The sequence below is a fragment of the Anomaloglossus baeobatrachus genome, chromosome 1 (assembly GCF_048569485.1).
Source record: "Anomaloglossus baeobatrachus isolate aAnoBae1 chromosome 1, aAnoBae1.hap1, whole genome shotgun sequence".
Lineage (NCBI taxonomy): Eukaryota > Metazoa > Chordata > Amphibia > Anura > Aromobatidae > Anomaloglossus > Anomaloglossus baeobatrachus.
The window spans coordinates 954,802,095-954,818,596 of NC_134353.1; the positions used below are offsets into that span (position 1 = coordinate 954,802,095).

General features: G+C 46.3%; 1 protein-coding gene and 1 pseudogene across 2 annotated transcripts in view; one reads left to right on the forward strand and one right to left on the reverse strand.

Moving 5' to 3' along the window:
- Window positions 1-16,502, reverse strand: part of LOC142260531 (uncharacterized) — a 413,103-nt pseudogene that overhangs the window by 198,003 nt on the left and 198,598 nt on the right.
- The window catches only part of LOC142257404 (uncharacterized), an 88,444-nt gene that overhangs the window by 61,395 nt on the left and 10,547 nt on the right, over window positions 1-16,502 (forward strand). The window contains exons 1-4 of one of the 2 annotated variants that reach the window (XM_075329512.1): window positions 7,478-7,557; window positions 8,155-8,528; window positions 8,610-8,671; window positions 8,873-8,975. In XM_075329512.1, coding sequence (XP_075185627.1) covers window positions 8,381-8,528; window positions 8,610-8,671; window positions 8,873-8,975 — 313 coding nt within the window. In that variant the 5' untranslated portion in view covers window positions 7,478-7,557; window positions 8,155-8,380. Of the gene's footprint in view, window positions 1-7,477; window positions 7,558-8,154; window positions 8,529-8,609; window positions 8,672-8,872; window positions 8,976-16,502 lie in introns of those variants that run through there. The other variant, XM_075329503.1, reaches the window with a different exon arrangement.

The window sequence follows — 16,502 nt, forward strand, 5'->3', positions numbered from 1 at the left end:
CCATTGGCACAGGAAAAACAACGCTGAAAGACAGGGTCCCACTCCTCGGATACCGTAGAAAATGAATCCTGTGATCCTCCATCAGTATGGGGGTTATCATAAGCCACACCGTCCTGTGCATAAGTTACACCCTCTTGTCCGGGTGGATCCAGATCAATAAGCTCATGTGACAGTACAGAACGGGTAGTATGTGGTAGGGGCCTATGAGGTTGCAAAACTGGAGGTGCCACTGAGGATGCTGAAAGATTGGGACAAAGCAAACCGGGTTCAGGCACCGGGCTATAATAGGTGCCGGCTGGGGTGATGACTGGACAAAGTAATTGTGGTTTATGAGGTGTAGCAAGATGGCCACCACAGGAAGTTCCAGGCATCTGATTTCCGGGAGTATTGCCATGTTGGGACACTATGGGTGTACTGGGAGGGGCAGAAGCTACGGGCGGTGCCAGGGGCGTTACTTTCAAGGGCTCTAAACTAGTTTGCATTACAGCATGCAAAGGAGGGGTTTGGTTAATACCGGATACAGCAACTCCTAGAGAAGGAGAACAATGGGTCACAGTTGGAGGAAGACATTTAGTGACGTCAGAAACAGCAACAGGCAAAGGTGGGTAAAGGGGGGGACTGTAAGCTATAGCAGGCAGTAAATGAGGTCTTTGTCCTCCACAATTATAACAAACACCACAATAATCAGGATTTTGGCAATCACAAACAGGGCATATCCACCCACCTGGACCAACCCCTAGATCGGCCGCGGAACTATTGTAAGACGGCCACATATTTCAAAGAAAAGATCGACCAAACCAGACAAGTCTTTTCTGCTGAACCACCACAACCCCTTCATATAACAGACCACTGCCCCTCCCCCATAAACTTCCTCCCCACTATCACCGAAGGAGAGCTTGCACATCTTCTCTCAAAAGCGCACCTCACCACTTGCGCACTTGACCCCATCCCATCCCACCTCCTCCCCAACCTCACCACTATCCTTATTCCCGCCTTATCCCATCTCTTCAACCTCTCTCTAACAACTGGTACCTTCCCTTCTGCCTTTAAGCATGCAACAGTCACACCTATCCTAAAGAAACCTTCCCTCGACCCAACCTCTACTACCAGCTATCGACCCATATCGCTACTCCCACTTGCCTCAAAACTCCTGGAACAGCACGTCCATGCTAAACTTTCCTCCCACCTCTCCTCTAACTCTCTCTTTGACAACCTACAGTCCGGCTTCCGTCCACATCATTCCACTGAAACTGCCCTGACTAAAATCACAAATGACTTACTTACCGCCAAAGCTAACAACCACTTCTCTGTACTCCTACTTCTAGACCTATCCTCAGCCTTTGACACTGTTGACCACTCCCTGCTACTACAGATCCTCTCTTCTCTTGGTGTCAGAGACCTCGCCCTCTCTTGGATCTCTTCATACCTCTCCAACCGCACTTTTAGTGTCTCCCATTCCCACACAACCTCTTCATCCCGTTCTCTCTCTGTTGGTGTCCCTCAAGGCTCTGTCCTGGGACCCTTACTTTTTTCTATCTATACATTTGGCCTGGGACAACTCATAAAGTCCCATGGCTTCCAGTACCACCTATATGCCGATGACACTCAGATCTACCTCTCTGGTCCAGATGTCACATCTCTGCTGTCCAGAATCCCAGAGTGCCTATCTGCTATATCTTCCTTCTTTTCCTCTCGCTTCCTAAAGCTCAATGTGGCCAAAACTGAACTGATCATCTTTCCTCCATCTCCCCTGCACTCTCCACCTGATCTATCCATTACAATTAATAACATCACGCTCTCCCCAGCACCCAAAGTTCGGTGCCTCGGAGTGACCTTTGACTCTGCCCTGTCCTTCATACCGCACATCCAATCCCTCACCACCTCCTGCCGTTTTCAACTCAAAAATATCTCCAGAATCCGCCCTTTCCTCAATCCCCAATCTACAAAAATGCTAGTGCATGCCCTCATAATCTCCCGCATCGACTACTGCAACATCCTCCTCTGTGGTCTCCCTGCTAACACACTCGCCCCTCTCCAGTCCATCCTTAACTCTGCTGCCCGACTGATCCACCTCTCTCCTCAATACCACCCCGCTTCTCCTCTCTGCAAGTCCCTCCACTGGCTCCCAATCTTCCACCGTATCCAATTCAAATTACTAACACTGACCTACAAAGCTATCCATAATCTGTCTCCTCCATATATCTCTGAACTAATCTCTCGCTACACTCCAAAACGTAACCTCCGGTCCTCCCAAGATCTCCTTCTATCCTCCTCTCTCATTCGCTCCTCATGCAACCGACTCCAAGACTTCTCCCGAGCATCCCCAGTCTCCTGGAACTCACTGCCTCAACACGTCAGACTATCTACTACACTTGCAAACTTCAAACGGACCCTGAAAACTCATCTGTTCAGAAATGCCTATAATCTACAATGACCTCACCGCCCCACCACCGTGCGGAGCTGCCGCCCCACCACCGTGCGGAGCTGCCGCCCCACCACCGTGCGGAGCTGCCGCCCCACCACCGTGCGGAGCTGCCGCCCCACCACCGTGCGGAGCTGCCGCCCCACCACCGTGCGGAGCTGCCGCCGCACCACCGTGCGGAGCTGCCGCCCCACCACCGTGCGGAGCTGCCGCCCCACCACCGTGCGGAGCTGCCGCCCCACCACCGTGCGGAGCTGCCGCCCCACCACCGTGCGGAGCTGCCGCCCAACCTACACCCCACCTACTGTCTCCTCCCCAAAATCCTTTAGGATGTAAGCCCGCAAGGGCAGGGCCCTCTTCCCTCTGTGCTAGTCTGTCTATTGTAACGTGTATATGTATTCTGTATGTAACCCCCTCATGTACAGCACCATGGAATCAATGGTGCTCTATAAATAAACAATAATAATAATAATAATAAAGACGGCGGCAATGAGGTTTGTCATTCTATCACTTGAACCTTTGATTTCTCACTTAAAACATAACCATACAGTTTAACATTTCCTTGGTCCACTTCAATCTCCTGCCAGCCCTCTTTCTGTAACACCGCAGCTGTCCGAAAACAAGCTCTTGCTGTATCTAACAGATTATTATCTTCAAGTATCCCCTTATTGGCGGTCAATATGGACTTCCATACACTGGGCTGCAGCCTGCCACCTGGTGGTAATCCAACTATTTTACATAATTTCTTACAATTTTTCGTATATTTTTTCCCTTCTCGTTTTCCAACTAGGATACTAGCACTCTCGGCATTCTCCGGAAGAACCGTTTTCCTTCTGAACAGAGTATACATAGTGCTTAATTGGACCGGCCGTTCCAACGGAGTCCTTTCTCGCCTCGTCCGCGTTTGTAATGCGCTGACAGTGACTCGCGTCTAATACGCAGGAGAATCCGCTAACTCCAGCACCCTTAACTTAACCAAAATGAAATTCTGTCCCGCCTCGTCTGCGTATCGAACGCAAACAGTGACATGCGCCTAAAGCGCAAGGGAATACGCTAATTCCACTTAGAGGTTACCAAAACCCTTCCCGCCTCGTTTATTACTATTCAATATTTAATATTTAATAAACAGTGGCTGTGTCATCCGTAACACAGGGGAATCGCTAGTTTTGACACTTCTGTTCAAAAAGAAAACAACTCAACTGAAAACACCGAAAAATGCATAAACCCGTCAGGTTCTGTTCCAATCTAAACCAAAATAGCACTTGTCTTTCTTTCAAATCATTACAACTCCTCCGTTTGCTTTACTATACAAAGGCTGCAGCCACCTCCTGTATTTTAGCCTACTGACCCCTCCTTTCTCCCTCACTCCAAAGAGCTGCGCTGTCTTGACCCCCGGTCTCTGCCTGTTCACTCCTTGACCCCCCCTTGCTTCTCAGCTAAAAGACAGCAGAGACGTAGCTGTGTAATTTGATCTCCGCTCTGTCTCAAGCAGCCAGTGGACATATGGCTAACACACACTGACCGCCCTTCCTGCTGCCCTCTCAGCTAAAAGCTGCATCTGTGGGCTCTATCAGCCCCCCTTCCTCCTTTGTTCACAGCGAAGAAATACAGGGGGGTAGGCTGCGTCTGTGGACTTCTACACTCTCCCTGCTTCCTTTGTTCACAGCGAAGAAGAAAAAACTGCAGGCAATTAACTCTTTGAAAACTAAATCAGAGCGTAGAATCTACAAGCTATCTATGAAGCTAAAAACTCCGTTCACAACTCAGCAATAAAAACAGACGGTCAGATCGTATGACCCACGGACCCTATGACGCTATGGGGTCTGGGTCCGTCCCTTTGTTCTTAAACTACCGGCGAAAGATTCAAGCCCGCTAAGGGTCAATAGCGTCAACCCCTTCCTCAGCTCAGGGATCAGACCTCTCGCCACAAATCGCCGAAATCGCAGGTAGTACTCATATACATTATATATGACACTTACCTGCGATTTTGAGTGATCAGCTCCTGTTTCGGCGGCCTGTGGGTACTAGGAAACGATCCCTTGGATCTGAGATAGAAGTTCGGCCAATCTTTCTTACGGTGGATCTCAGCAGTGCCTCCAAGTTGTTAAGGATGGGATGCAAGTTATCCCTTTCGATCTGACCGTTGTTCCAAATTAAAATGTCGTTTGTGCATGGCGAAAAAGAATAATAATTAATTGGAATCAATTATGACTCTTCCTCTCACGACAGGAGCTGAGGCAACACTGAAATCTTTATTCTTGGACAGCTAGACCACGAAGTAAAAGGGGTGTAAACAAAAGTTTTAGTCCAATCAAGTATCGTAGGTCAGGGCTTCATGATGTAGAGAGATCTGCACATCCCCCTTGGATTGGTCATTCCAGGCTCCTGGAATTTCTTTTGTCCACCTGTCTTGGGTGCAGGACAGGAAATGGCAGCCATCTTCAAGCTCTACATACATATATACATATATATATATATATATATATATATATATATATATATCCTAGTTTATACTGAGTCTAAGGAAAATACACTGAATATGCAATATACCTATATAAACGTATTAGTAAAAGAATAAAAGAGAACAAAGACATGCATAGATACAGTGCCTACAAGTAGTATTCAACCCCCTGCAGATTTAGCAGGTTTACACATTCGGAATTAACTTGGCATTGTGACATTTGGACTGTAGATCAGCCTGGAAGTGTGAAATGCACTGCAGCAGAAAAGAATGTTATTTCTTTTTTTATTTTTTTTTAAATTGTGAAAAGTTTATTCAGAGGGTCATTTATTATTCAACCCCTCAAACCACCAGAATTCTGTTTGGTTCCCCTAAAGTATTAAGAAGTATTTCAGGCACAAAGAACAATGAGCTTCACATGTTTGGATTAATTATCTCTTTTTCCAGCCTTTTCTGACTAATTAAGACCCTCCCCAAACTTGTGAACAGCACTCATACTTGGTTAACATGGGAAAGACAAAGGAGCATTCCAAGGCCATCAGAGACAAGATCGTGGAGGGTCACAAGGCTGGCAAGGGGTACAAAACCCTTTCCAAGGAGTTGGGCCTACCTGTATCCACTGTTGGGACCATCATCCGGAAGTGGAAGGCTTATGGAACTACTGTTAGCCTTCCACGGCCTGGACAGCCTTTGAAAGTTTCCACCCGCGCTGAGGCCAGGCTTGTCCGAAGAGTCAAGGCTAACCCAAGGACAACAAGGAAGGAGCTCCGGGAAGATCTCATGGCAGTGGGGACAGTGGTTTCAGTCAATACCATAAGTAACGTACTCCACCGCAATGGTCTCCATTCCAGACGAGCCCGTAAGGTACCTTTACTTTCAAAGCGTCATGTCAAGGCTCGTCTACAGTTTGCTCATGATCACTTGGAGGACTTTGAGACAGACTGGTTCAAGGTTCTCTGGTCTGATGAGACCAAGATCGAGATCTTTGGTGCCAACCACACACGTGACGTTTGGAGACTGGATGGCACTGCATACGACCCCAAGAATACCATCCCTACAGTCAAGCATGGTGGTGGCAGCATCATGCTGTGGGGCTGTTTCTAAGCCAAGGGGCCTGGCCATCTGGTCCGCATCCATGGGAAGATGGATAGCACGGCCTACCTGGAGATTTTGGCCAAGAACCTCCGCTCCTCCATCAAGGATCTTAAGATGGGTCGTCATTTCATCTTCAGACAAGACAACGACCCAAAGCACACAGCCAAGAAAACCAAGGCCTGGTTCAAGAGGGAAAAAATCAAGGTGTTGCAGTGGCCTAGTCAGTCTCCTGACCTTAACCCAATTGAAAACTTGTGGAAGGAGCTCAAGATTAAAGTCCACATGAGACACCCAAAGAACCTAGATAACTTGGAGAAGATCTGCATGGAGGAGTGGGCCAAGATAACTCCAGAGACCTGTGCCGGCCTGATCAGGTCTTATAAAAGACGATTATTAGCTGTAATTGCAAACAAGGGTTATTCCACAAAATATTAAACCTAGGGGTTGAATAATAATTGACCCACACTTTTATGTTGAAAATTTATTAAAATTTAACTGAGCAACATAACTTGTTGGTTTGTAAGATTTATGCATCTGTTAATAAATCCTGCTCTTGTTTGAAGTTTGCAGGCTCTAACTTATTTGCATCTTATCAAACCTGCTAAATCTGCAGGGGGTTGAATACTACTTGTAGGCACTGTATGTGTGTTAGTTTACATCTTACTAAACTATATACCTGAATCTATGAAATGGCTGAATTAAGTATTTTTGTATACTCAGTTCTTTATCCTCAACAGTGTAATTTATTATTCTTAGAATTGGTTATTGGTTTTAAAATAACAAACAGAAGGAACAGTTTTTTAATAGATGAGTCTAATGTTTAATGATGTCCATGGCTTGTAATGAAAGAAGGCCATGAACAGTATAAAGTTAAGTAACAATATGCTGATGCTGTGATGTGGCCCAATGCTGGTATGTGCCCCCATCCTGCGGGGTAATGTGTGCGGGGGCGGAGTGCGGGGGGGTAGAGCCGAGTGCGGTAATGTGTGCGGGGGGCGGAGGGAGCGGTGGGTATGTGTTGGCTGGGTTGCCGGTGTGGGCTCCCGGGGTTGCAGCACTCACCGGGGAGTCGGGGCTCCCTGTGGGTGCGGGGAAAATTGTCGAACGTCGTCCTGTCGGCCCGTAGTTCGGGCTGTTCAGTTAGCTGAGCCGTTGTTCGCATGGGGGAGACAGAGCGACAGACCCCGCACTACTCATGAGGGAGAGAGCAACGGTTTATGAGTAACTCCTGTAAAAACTGGACAATTTGAAGACCAAGAATAAAGTGTTGGAGTCGCCCAATCTGCTGCACAGTCTCCTCCTCAGATCGGATTCAGTCGGCGCCAACAGAAAAGAGGGAAGACGACATCTGCACTGTTTTATCTTTTCAAATAATTTCTCTTATTCTCTTCAGTTATTTTTTTTTGTGTTTTTAGTTGATTTTTCTCAACATCATCTCATCTTCTTTACAATAAAGGATCTTCTGTTGTTTTCTTTTGATTTTTCCTGATTGTCATAAAAGATGAATAAGGACAAAGACCAAATTATGGAGAAGATATTAAACCTGAGTCTGGAGATAATCTTCCATCTTACTGGAGAGGTGAGAGGTTCTGATGTCATCACATTACATCATTATCTATGGGAATAACAGAGGATATGACCGGGGAGGTGAGAGGCTCTGATGTCATCACATTACATCATTATCTATGGGAATAACAGAGGATATGACCGGGGAGGTGAGAGGCTCTGATGTCATCACATTGCATCATTATCTATGGGAATAACAGAGGATATGACCGGGGAGGTGAGAGGTTCTGATGTCATCACATTACATCATTATCCATGGGAATAACAGAGGATATGACCGGAGAGGTGAGAGGTTCTGATGTCATCACATTACATCATTATCTATGGGAATAACAGAGGATATGACCGGGCAGGTGAGAGGCTCTGATGTCATCACATTACATCATTATCTATGGGAATAACAGAGGATATGACCGGGGAGGTGAGAGGTTCTGATGTCATCACATTACATCATGATCTATGGGAATAACAGAGGATATGACCGGGGAGGTGAGAGGCTCTGATGTCATCACATTACATCATTATCTATGGGAATAACAGAGGATATGACCGGGGAGGTGATGGACTCTGGAAATGTCTGTAGTGATATTATTAGTGTTTACATACTCAGGATTACACTGTAGTGAAGACCTCTAGTGATCGCTGTCAGGCCCCTGTGTCTGAAGGATGGGGAGGAACCCTGAGCCCAATACCGAAGCCTCCACCTCACCCCCGGATACATGAGGACATCAATGACCAGAAGATCCTGGAACTTGCCAACAAGATGCTTGAGCTGCTGACTGGAAAGGTGACACTGATGGGACATTATACAGGACGGCACTGGAGGATTCTGGGTGATGTTGGTGTTCTTGTGTTGTCAGGTTCCTATAAGGTGTCAGGACGTCACCGTCTATTTCTCCATGGAGGAGTGGGAGTATCTAGAAGGACACAAGGAGCGGTACAAGGAATTGATGATGGAGGAGCACCAGCCCCGCACATCACCAGGTAATAGACAGGACTGAATACACCTGGCCTATAATTATCTGTCTGTAGTAATGATGTCCGTCCTGTCTGTGTCTCCTGCAGGTCTCTCCAGTACGAGGACGACCCCAGAGAGATGTCCCGCTCTTCCTCCACAGGATCCTCAGGTAGATGGAGATCTCCCCTATGAGGTGTAGACGGCTGTGACCTCCTTGTGTTCAGTCTTGGTTTCTCCTCCAGTATTAGATGTTTTATACTTGTGTAATGAGAGCGGTGGAGACGGCAGGATCACAGCAGACCACAGACCTCACATGTCCGGATCTTATCTCCATTATTCCCGCGGTCTTTTACAATATTTTGTTTTGCAGATTTTGGATCCGGATAAAGATCTGAACAATATTAATTCTCCAGAGAGAAATGTGAGGGGCGATCAGCGGAGGAAAGAGGAGATTCCTACAGATCACCGCCCCGGTGAGTACAGACCACCCAATAACGCACACAAGTCACACATTGCTATTTTCTGCTCTTTGCTGTGTCAGTTTCTCCAGCGGTATATTAACCCTTCATGTAAAATACACATGAAATGTGAATGAATCTGTGATAACACGGGATGTGCAGTTATGTTATAGAGGAGAAATACAGCTGGACATGAATTCTGCCGATGTGAGCGAGGACGAGCTCCAGCTCTTTCCTTTTATCCGCGGTCAGGGCTGATGAGGGGTTTCTCCAGTTTAGGGATCAAGAATCCATTATCTCCTATTACTCTCATGTCAGTGTGTGAGAGATACAGAACATGGAGCCATAAAATTAGGGTCCAGTGTGTTTTAAAAAAAGAATTTAGGGGGTATGACCTGGCTATGTCCCAACACAAAGCACTGGGGGCAGCACCACATGGGGTAGAAATATACTAGAACAGAACCTTCCTGGGCACAGCTTGGGTAACACCTAGCACTGACAAGGAGTTTGTGTTTGTCTCTCTTCATGGGCCCGTGGCTTGGAGCAGGAGGCTCGGCCCAGGTTCCGGATAGCAACTGTGAGACACTTCACTAACAGACTTTCACGGGCATCAGCGGTGACCGCCGACTATCCGGGATCGGCTGGTGCTCATCGTGGCAGTGGACGGTACTCTGGGTTAGCGCCTGAACAACTTGTGAGTAAAAGACCTGGAAGCGCAGCTCCTGTCTCTCATTCACCGGTGCCGTCGCCCAGCGTTGCGGTGTGAACGGAGACTACCACCACCCCCGTACTCCATCATCCTCCCCGAGGTAATCCCACTCCGCCTGTGGGGAGCGACACCATCCCGGCTGCACCTAACCTTTTCCCCCGGTGGGAGATCCAGCAGCGGCGGCCGCATACCTGGCCATGTATCACAGGTGGCGTCATGATCATCTAATAGACTTTTCTAACCGTCACCCCCATCCTGCAACTACCGCCTCCATCCTTCCTACCACCCTCCGCCATCCCTTCCTGTATGCCTCGGGGCAACGGGACTGGGCCAAACCACCCCGTGACGGTACAGAGGATCTGCACCCCGGACCCGGTGACAAGTAGGTGAAAAACACCTGCCCCGTGGGATGCTTCATATGGATGATACCAAAAATAGGAGCTGCAGAAAAAATATTAGGGTACGTTTCGTGCCAGAATCTGTTAAATCCAAACACCTTCCTTGTACACTACAAACCATCTTTAACGAGATCCTGGGCGAACCCCCTAACAAGATGTTGGAACTAGATAGAGCTCTTAGGGCCCTGGTCCCTAAACCTGTGGAAAATGACCGCCCGAGAGATGTGATATGTAGAGTGCACCGCTATATTCTGAAGGACCCTATTATGCTCAAGATCCACAGTGGGGCCTTAGTTTTATTTGAAGATGGACAAATCCAAATTGTACCTGATTTGTTCTGTTTCACTTTACAAAGGCGGAAGTCCCTGTAACCACTATTGGACATGCGTTGCTCCTCTGACATCCTGTACAATTAGGGCTTCCCATTCCGCCTTCAGGTTCGCTACACAGGATGCATGCAAATCCTTTGATCCCCCTCTGACATGCCTTTCTTCTCTGCGGCCCTGGACATCCCCTTGGTTGCCATTGAGGACTGGCTACACTTTTTGATGGGACCGATGAATGCTGTGCCCTCAAGTGATCAGCAGCGCACTCTCCGCCGGGGTGGAGGGGGGCAAACAGTTTTTCACCTCCCTTGATGGGTCGTTTTCTATTCCACATGGAATTGCTGGACTGCCCCGTCACCAGATCCATTTGACGGAATCGATTTCATACCTACTATTGCAGGAGACGCACTTCAAGAATGGCCATCTCCGCTGCTTCAAGGTTAGGTACTATACCAAGTGGATACACCGCTCCAATCCAGAATCAAAATCAAAAGGGGTATCAACAGGTAGCCATGAGGTTTTAGGCACAAAGATCGACTATAGGGGTGGTTTATTTTTTGAAAATAAGTGTTAATTCTTCCCTTTTCACCATTGATAATTGGTATTTGCCTAATAGAGACCCGGCGACAACTTGCTCCTTCCTCCTGTCCTCACTGGCTGACTTTGCAGTGGGGATCCTGATCGTAGGCGATGACCTGAACTTCACTGCTGACCCTAAGGGCTCATTCACATGACTGTTCCGTTTGTCCTGGTCAGTTCCTGGTTTTTTGCGGACCTACTGACAGGACCATCTTTTCAATGTCTTTTGTGTAGGATTGGATGGCACATAGAAGCACTTCCGTGTGCATTCGATCCTACAAAAAAACACATCGGATGCCGTATGTCCGTTCCGTTATTATGGAACATGTCCTCTTCTGCAGTGCTAGCAGCTGTGGGGATGATGAGTGTTGCTGTCAGGAGGATAGTAAAGTTCATTACCTGCGGTGTTTCTGACCGCCGTGTTCTTAAATCACCTCTCGCGGGTGGCCCAGACTGTGACTAGCGGTAACGTCACAGGCCGCTCGCGAGAGGTGATCTGAGAATGCAGCGGTCATTGAACTCAGTCTCCAGCGCTGACATCAGGAGTGCAGCGGTTTCCATCACCGCAGGTAATGCACCTAGCAAACCTCCTGAAGTCAGCGCTGGTCATGCCCCGCAGTGACTTGGGCTGACCTATTGATGTTAGCTCAGGTCACCGCACTGCTCTGCCAGCCAATGGGGAACATTCTGTTCTTCATTGATTGGGACAGTGAGTATGGATCGTCGTGGTACCCCCTTATTGGATTACGCCAGACCCGATTTGTTTGTTCTTTCTAATTGGTGAAAACCATTTTTTTTTTTTTATTACTTACTAGGTCAGTGATGTCGGGTATCTGATAAACGCCGTGACTTCACTAATGCCAGGGCTTGATGCCAGATGACATTACACATCTGGTATCAACCCCATATATTACCCCGAATGCCACTGCACCAGGGCATCGGGATGAGCTGGAGAAAAGCACCAGGATTGGCGCATCTAATAGATGCGCCACTTCTGGAGCGGCTGCGGCCTATAGGGCAGCTGTTCTGATTTGACTGATAGACTGGCAGTTTCACAGAGGCTCTAAACAGTGGGTTGGGGTCAAGCAGGATAGCTCAGAGATACCATTACACTACTTTCCGTGAACTGGTAGGGGAGGGCAGGGTTCGGGTGGAAAGGGAGGTAAACTTTCTTTGTACAGTTCGGGTGGTATGAGGTCAGAAGGGGCTCTCTTTTTTTGCAGGGCCCGCTAACCAACCTCTTAAACAACTTGGAGTCTCCCCTGGGTCTAACTTCTAGACGTTTTTTGGGGTTTAGGTGTTCTGAGGAACACCGTTTTTTCCATGTTCTTCTAGGAAGCGTATTGCCAAACTACAATGTCCTTTTGGCCAACAAGCAAGATCTTTGTTGGAATATGTTCAGCTGAAATCCTTTTTATCCACTCAGGACAGGGGGAGGGTATTCACAGCCCCCCACTCAATTCGAAAAGCTGTTCCTACGTAACTCTCCACCTGAACATTCCATCTCGCTTATCTATCCAAAGGGATGCGACTGACAGGCCCAACTTTGTCTCTCTGTGGAGGGAGGAGCTAGGGGGTCGACATTTCTGAGGATGGGTGGAACAGGGCATTTCTCTGGTCTCTCAAATTATCTCTGGCATGTGCAGCTAAGGAGAAAAATTAAAAAAATACTTACCTGGGGGTACCAATGCCTGTCCACGTTACATGCTATTTTTCTTTCAGTATCTGACAGGTGTTGGCAATGTAATACAGAAAAAGGGTCAATGTTAGATATCTGGATGTTGTGGTACACTGCAATCATTCTGGGAGTCAGTATTCTCCCTATGCCAAAATGAGTTTTAAAGTGTGGAGGATCTCGCCCAGGTGGCCCTTCTCTTTGTGCTCGCAGAAGAGGGACACGCTGCGCTTCTGCTTAACTGCAGCTCGAATGATCATTCCTAGATGCTGGAAATGGATATGGTGTCCCACTTTGATGGATTAGCTAGAGGAGTTGGCCAGTCTCTGGAGAATGGAGAATCTCATGGTAAAAATTGGTGGATCCACTGATAAATTTATCCGGGTGTGGGGTCTTGGATCATGTTCTTTGATTCCCCAGAGTTCCAATAGATCGTTGGGAATTCTTGAGAGGGTGGAGTGGCTTTCCCCTCTCGTTTGTTTTTTTTTTTTTTCTTCCTTCTTTCCCCTCTTTCTGTCCTTCTGTTCCCTATACTTATTCCTTTTTTTGTTTGGGAGCAGAGTCATACGGCCTGTAGATTGTTTTGCCTGTTCTTCCTGTATGGCACCCGCACGCTCTGTTCATTCAGATTTCTATTCCCATTGTATACCTGTATTCTTTGTATTGTCATGGGACCCTACTGAGTTGACTTTCCTGAGGTCCTATTATCAGCAAATGTAATTACTTAGGTGTCCTGTTCTTATAATATGAAGGGAATAATTTCCTCAAAGGTGTGTTGAGACCCTAATGACTTTATTATGAGGTGTTTATTTTGTCGGTCTGTTACTGTAAGTCTTATTTTACTGATGTAAAAGAAAAAATGTAATAAAAATAGATTTAATACATAAGTTATTTAGGCAGGGTTGATTGCGGTAAATTAGCTGCGGCTCCAAACAAAACACTATTTTAATGGGAGAATTCTAAAATTGCTGCTATCTGAGCGTGTTAGTACTTATAGAGTTCAATGGCGTTGGGTCGACCAAAGTGTCTCACAAAAGCAAGTTACGCAGCAGTTGATGGCTTTCAATTACCTGGTGCAGTCCCAAACAAAACACCATTTTAAAGGAAGATTTCTAAAATTGCTGCTATCTTCTGCAAGATCAAACAAACAGTCCCAAGGGATAATTCCAATACATTCTATTCTGTAATAAGAGTTTGCTTACGTACGTACCTAATTATACATGCTCAAGTCATACGTTAAGGGATGGGGAAGTGGACATGGTGCTGAATTTGGTCTTTTTGGCTGTGTGACAGGGCAAACTTTGCCTGCTTCTGCAGGAGGACCTCAAACATCCCCTTGTTCTAAGTTCCTATTTCATGTTATGAGGGCACAGTACACCACTGTTGAAACCAGAACAGTGCGAGCACACGGTCCATTCTCACTAGCCAAGAGGCTGGACCACATAATTCTCACCGTGATCCTCCTTCCTCCCACTATGACGAGTCCCAGGAGAGAAGTCACCCCACACGTGAACACTCAGAGGAGCTCTTTACCTTTCCACTCATGGCTGCCTCTGGCCTCTCACCGTGCATATTTTGAGAGAGACATGAGGAGGTCGTGTGCGATAATTCCCTAATATTTGAGCAGCTGTGGTCAGAAGAAGCCGATGGTGGGAAACTGCAATTATTGTCTCCAGAGGTGGATGATGATGAGACACAATTGTCATCAGGTCAGTTTAAAAGCGAATGATACACATGTTCATAGCCGTCTTTAGGCATGTGCGAGTTGTGCGCCGCACAGGGCGCCGGCAGGCAGACAGCAGAGGGGGCGCCTAGGGAGCAGCTGTTTACTTTCACTTTGCTGCTCGCGCCCCTCCCCCCTCCTCTGGGCCCTGCGTCTGGTCTCCTCCCGCTCGGCACCGCCTCAGGCAGGGGGCGCCCTCCTCTCCTCTCCCTACACAGCCTCCTGCAGAGAGCGCCCCTCCCCCTTCCTCTGTGCCCTGCGTCTGGTATTCTCCCGCTCTGCACAGCCTCAGGCAGGGGGCGCCCTCACCTGCTCTCCGCTCTGTGTTCTCTCCTGTCTTTACCATAGAGAGGGGGAGGGGCAGCAGCTCTGTCGGAGATACAGTTACAAAAGCCACACTGAACTCCTAGAGCCCAGAAAGTGACTGTGAGTATAACATGATGTGTGTCATCTGTAATGTATCATGTGCTGTGTGTGTCTTATGTATAACGTGTGTGTCCTGTATACTGTGCAATGTCTGAAAAGCGTAACTCTGGCACACCCAAACGGGAAAGAAACAGATATGGTGGTCCAAAAATTATTTTTATTATTATTATAATTCTTCACTCATTTGCAAAATATCGAGTTGTAACCTTCATTCATTTCATGAACGTTTTCAGCATTAAATAGCCTTTATCAAAAAATTAGGTCTGCATAAACAAAATAACAGAATTAACAATCAGTATATATTTATTTTTTAAGATCCATATATAACATCATTTTAATTTACAATAACAGTCGCCACTGGATCATAATAATATAATAGAACAAACAAGTATAAGTGTAGCATGAAAAAGGACTGTAAGCGCCCATGTACCTAAGTTTACTGGGTCACAGAGTGTGGGCACCCATAGAGGTCTGTATAACCGGTAAGGCTGTAAAACAAAAGAAAAAAACCATGTGACAAGCCGATTTGGAATGTAAAGGAGGAAGAGGAAAAAAAAAGAGAACAGAAAAACAACAATAAATGTTAGAAAGGCTAAGATTGAAAAGAATAGACACAAAAGTAAATCAATGAGTACAAGAGAGAGAGAGAGAGACATGAAAACACAGGAAAAAGCAGGTGTGCAGGAGCCAGATAAAACACTGGTGTAATCTAACAGGTAAAACCATATGAACAAATACCTGGTAACACTGGGAATCGGCATATAGAGGCAAAACACCTATACAAAGAATAAGTGAGTTAGCACCACGTGTCAGAAATAGAAACATAAGATCTAAGGACCTATAAACCATACCTTATGTGATACAAGAAATACAAGCAGGGCCGTGCTCCAGTGTGGTGCAATCAGGACACCATGCAGAGATCTTTAAATAGTATAAAGACTGGTCTCCCAACCAACCCAGAGAGACACCAACAGTCACGTGTTATTAGACAAAGCAGCAGGAATGAAAGCTAACTAATAAAGTGAAGGCACATAAGTGTGGCTGAAGGAGCTCATTACCATGACAGTAAATGAATGACAGAGGCAGAAAAGAAGAGATAAAGGACAGTTCCTGCACAATTCTTGGTAGGTGAATATGCAGATTTATAGTAAAGCCAAAAAAAAGAGATTGAAACATAAAACTACAAAAATAGGAACATAGAAAAAAATAGGAACATAGAAAAAAATAGGAACATAGAAGAAAAAAAAAAAATATCGGCTCACCACTTGACTCATGTAGCCTAAAAAATAAACAAAACCAGAGAATATAAATACGCTGTGATAAATATGGACTCCAAAAACTATCACCCATCCTCAGCACCTAGAGGAGAATATCACACTCCCTGTTGAGACCCATCGGCTCCAACGTCTGAAGCGTGTATATCCAAAAGGATTCACGTGTTTTTAAAAGTTTAAAAAACACGTGAATCCTTTTGGATATACACGCTTCAGACGTTGGAGCCGATGGTAGTTTGTGGAGTCCATATTTATCACAGCGTATTTATATTCTCTGGTTTTGTTTATTTTTTAGGCTACATGAGTCAAGTGGTGAGCCGATTTTTTTTTTTTTTCTTCTATGTTCCTATTTTTTTCTATGTTCCTATTTTTGTAGTTTTATGTTTCAATCTCTTTTTTTTGGCTTTACTATAAATCTGCATATTCACCTAC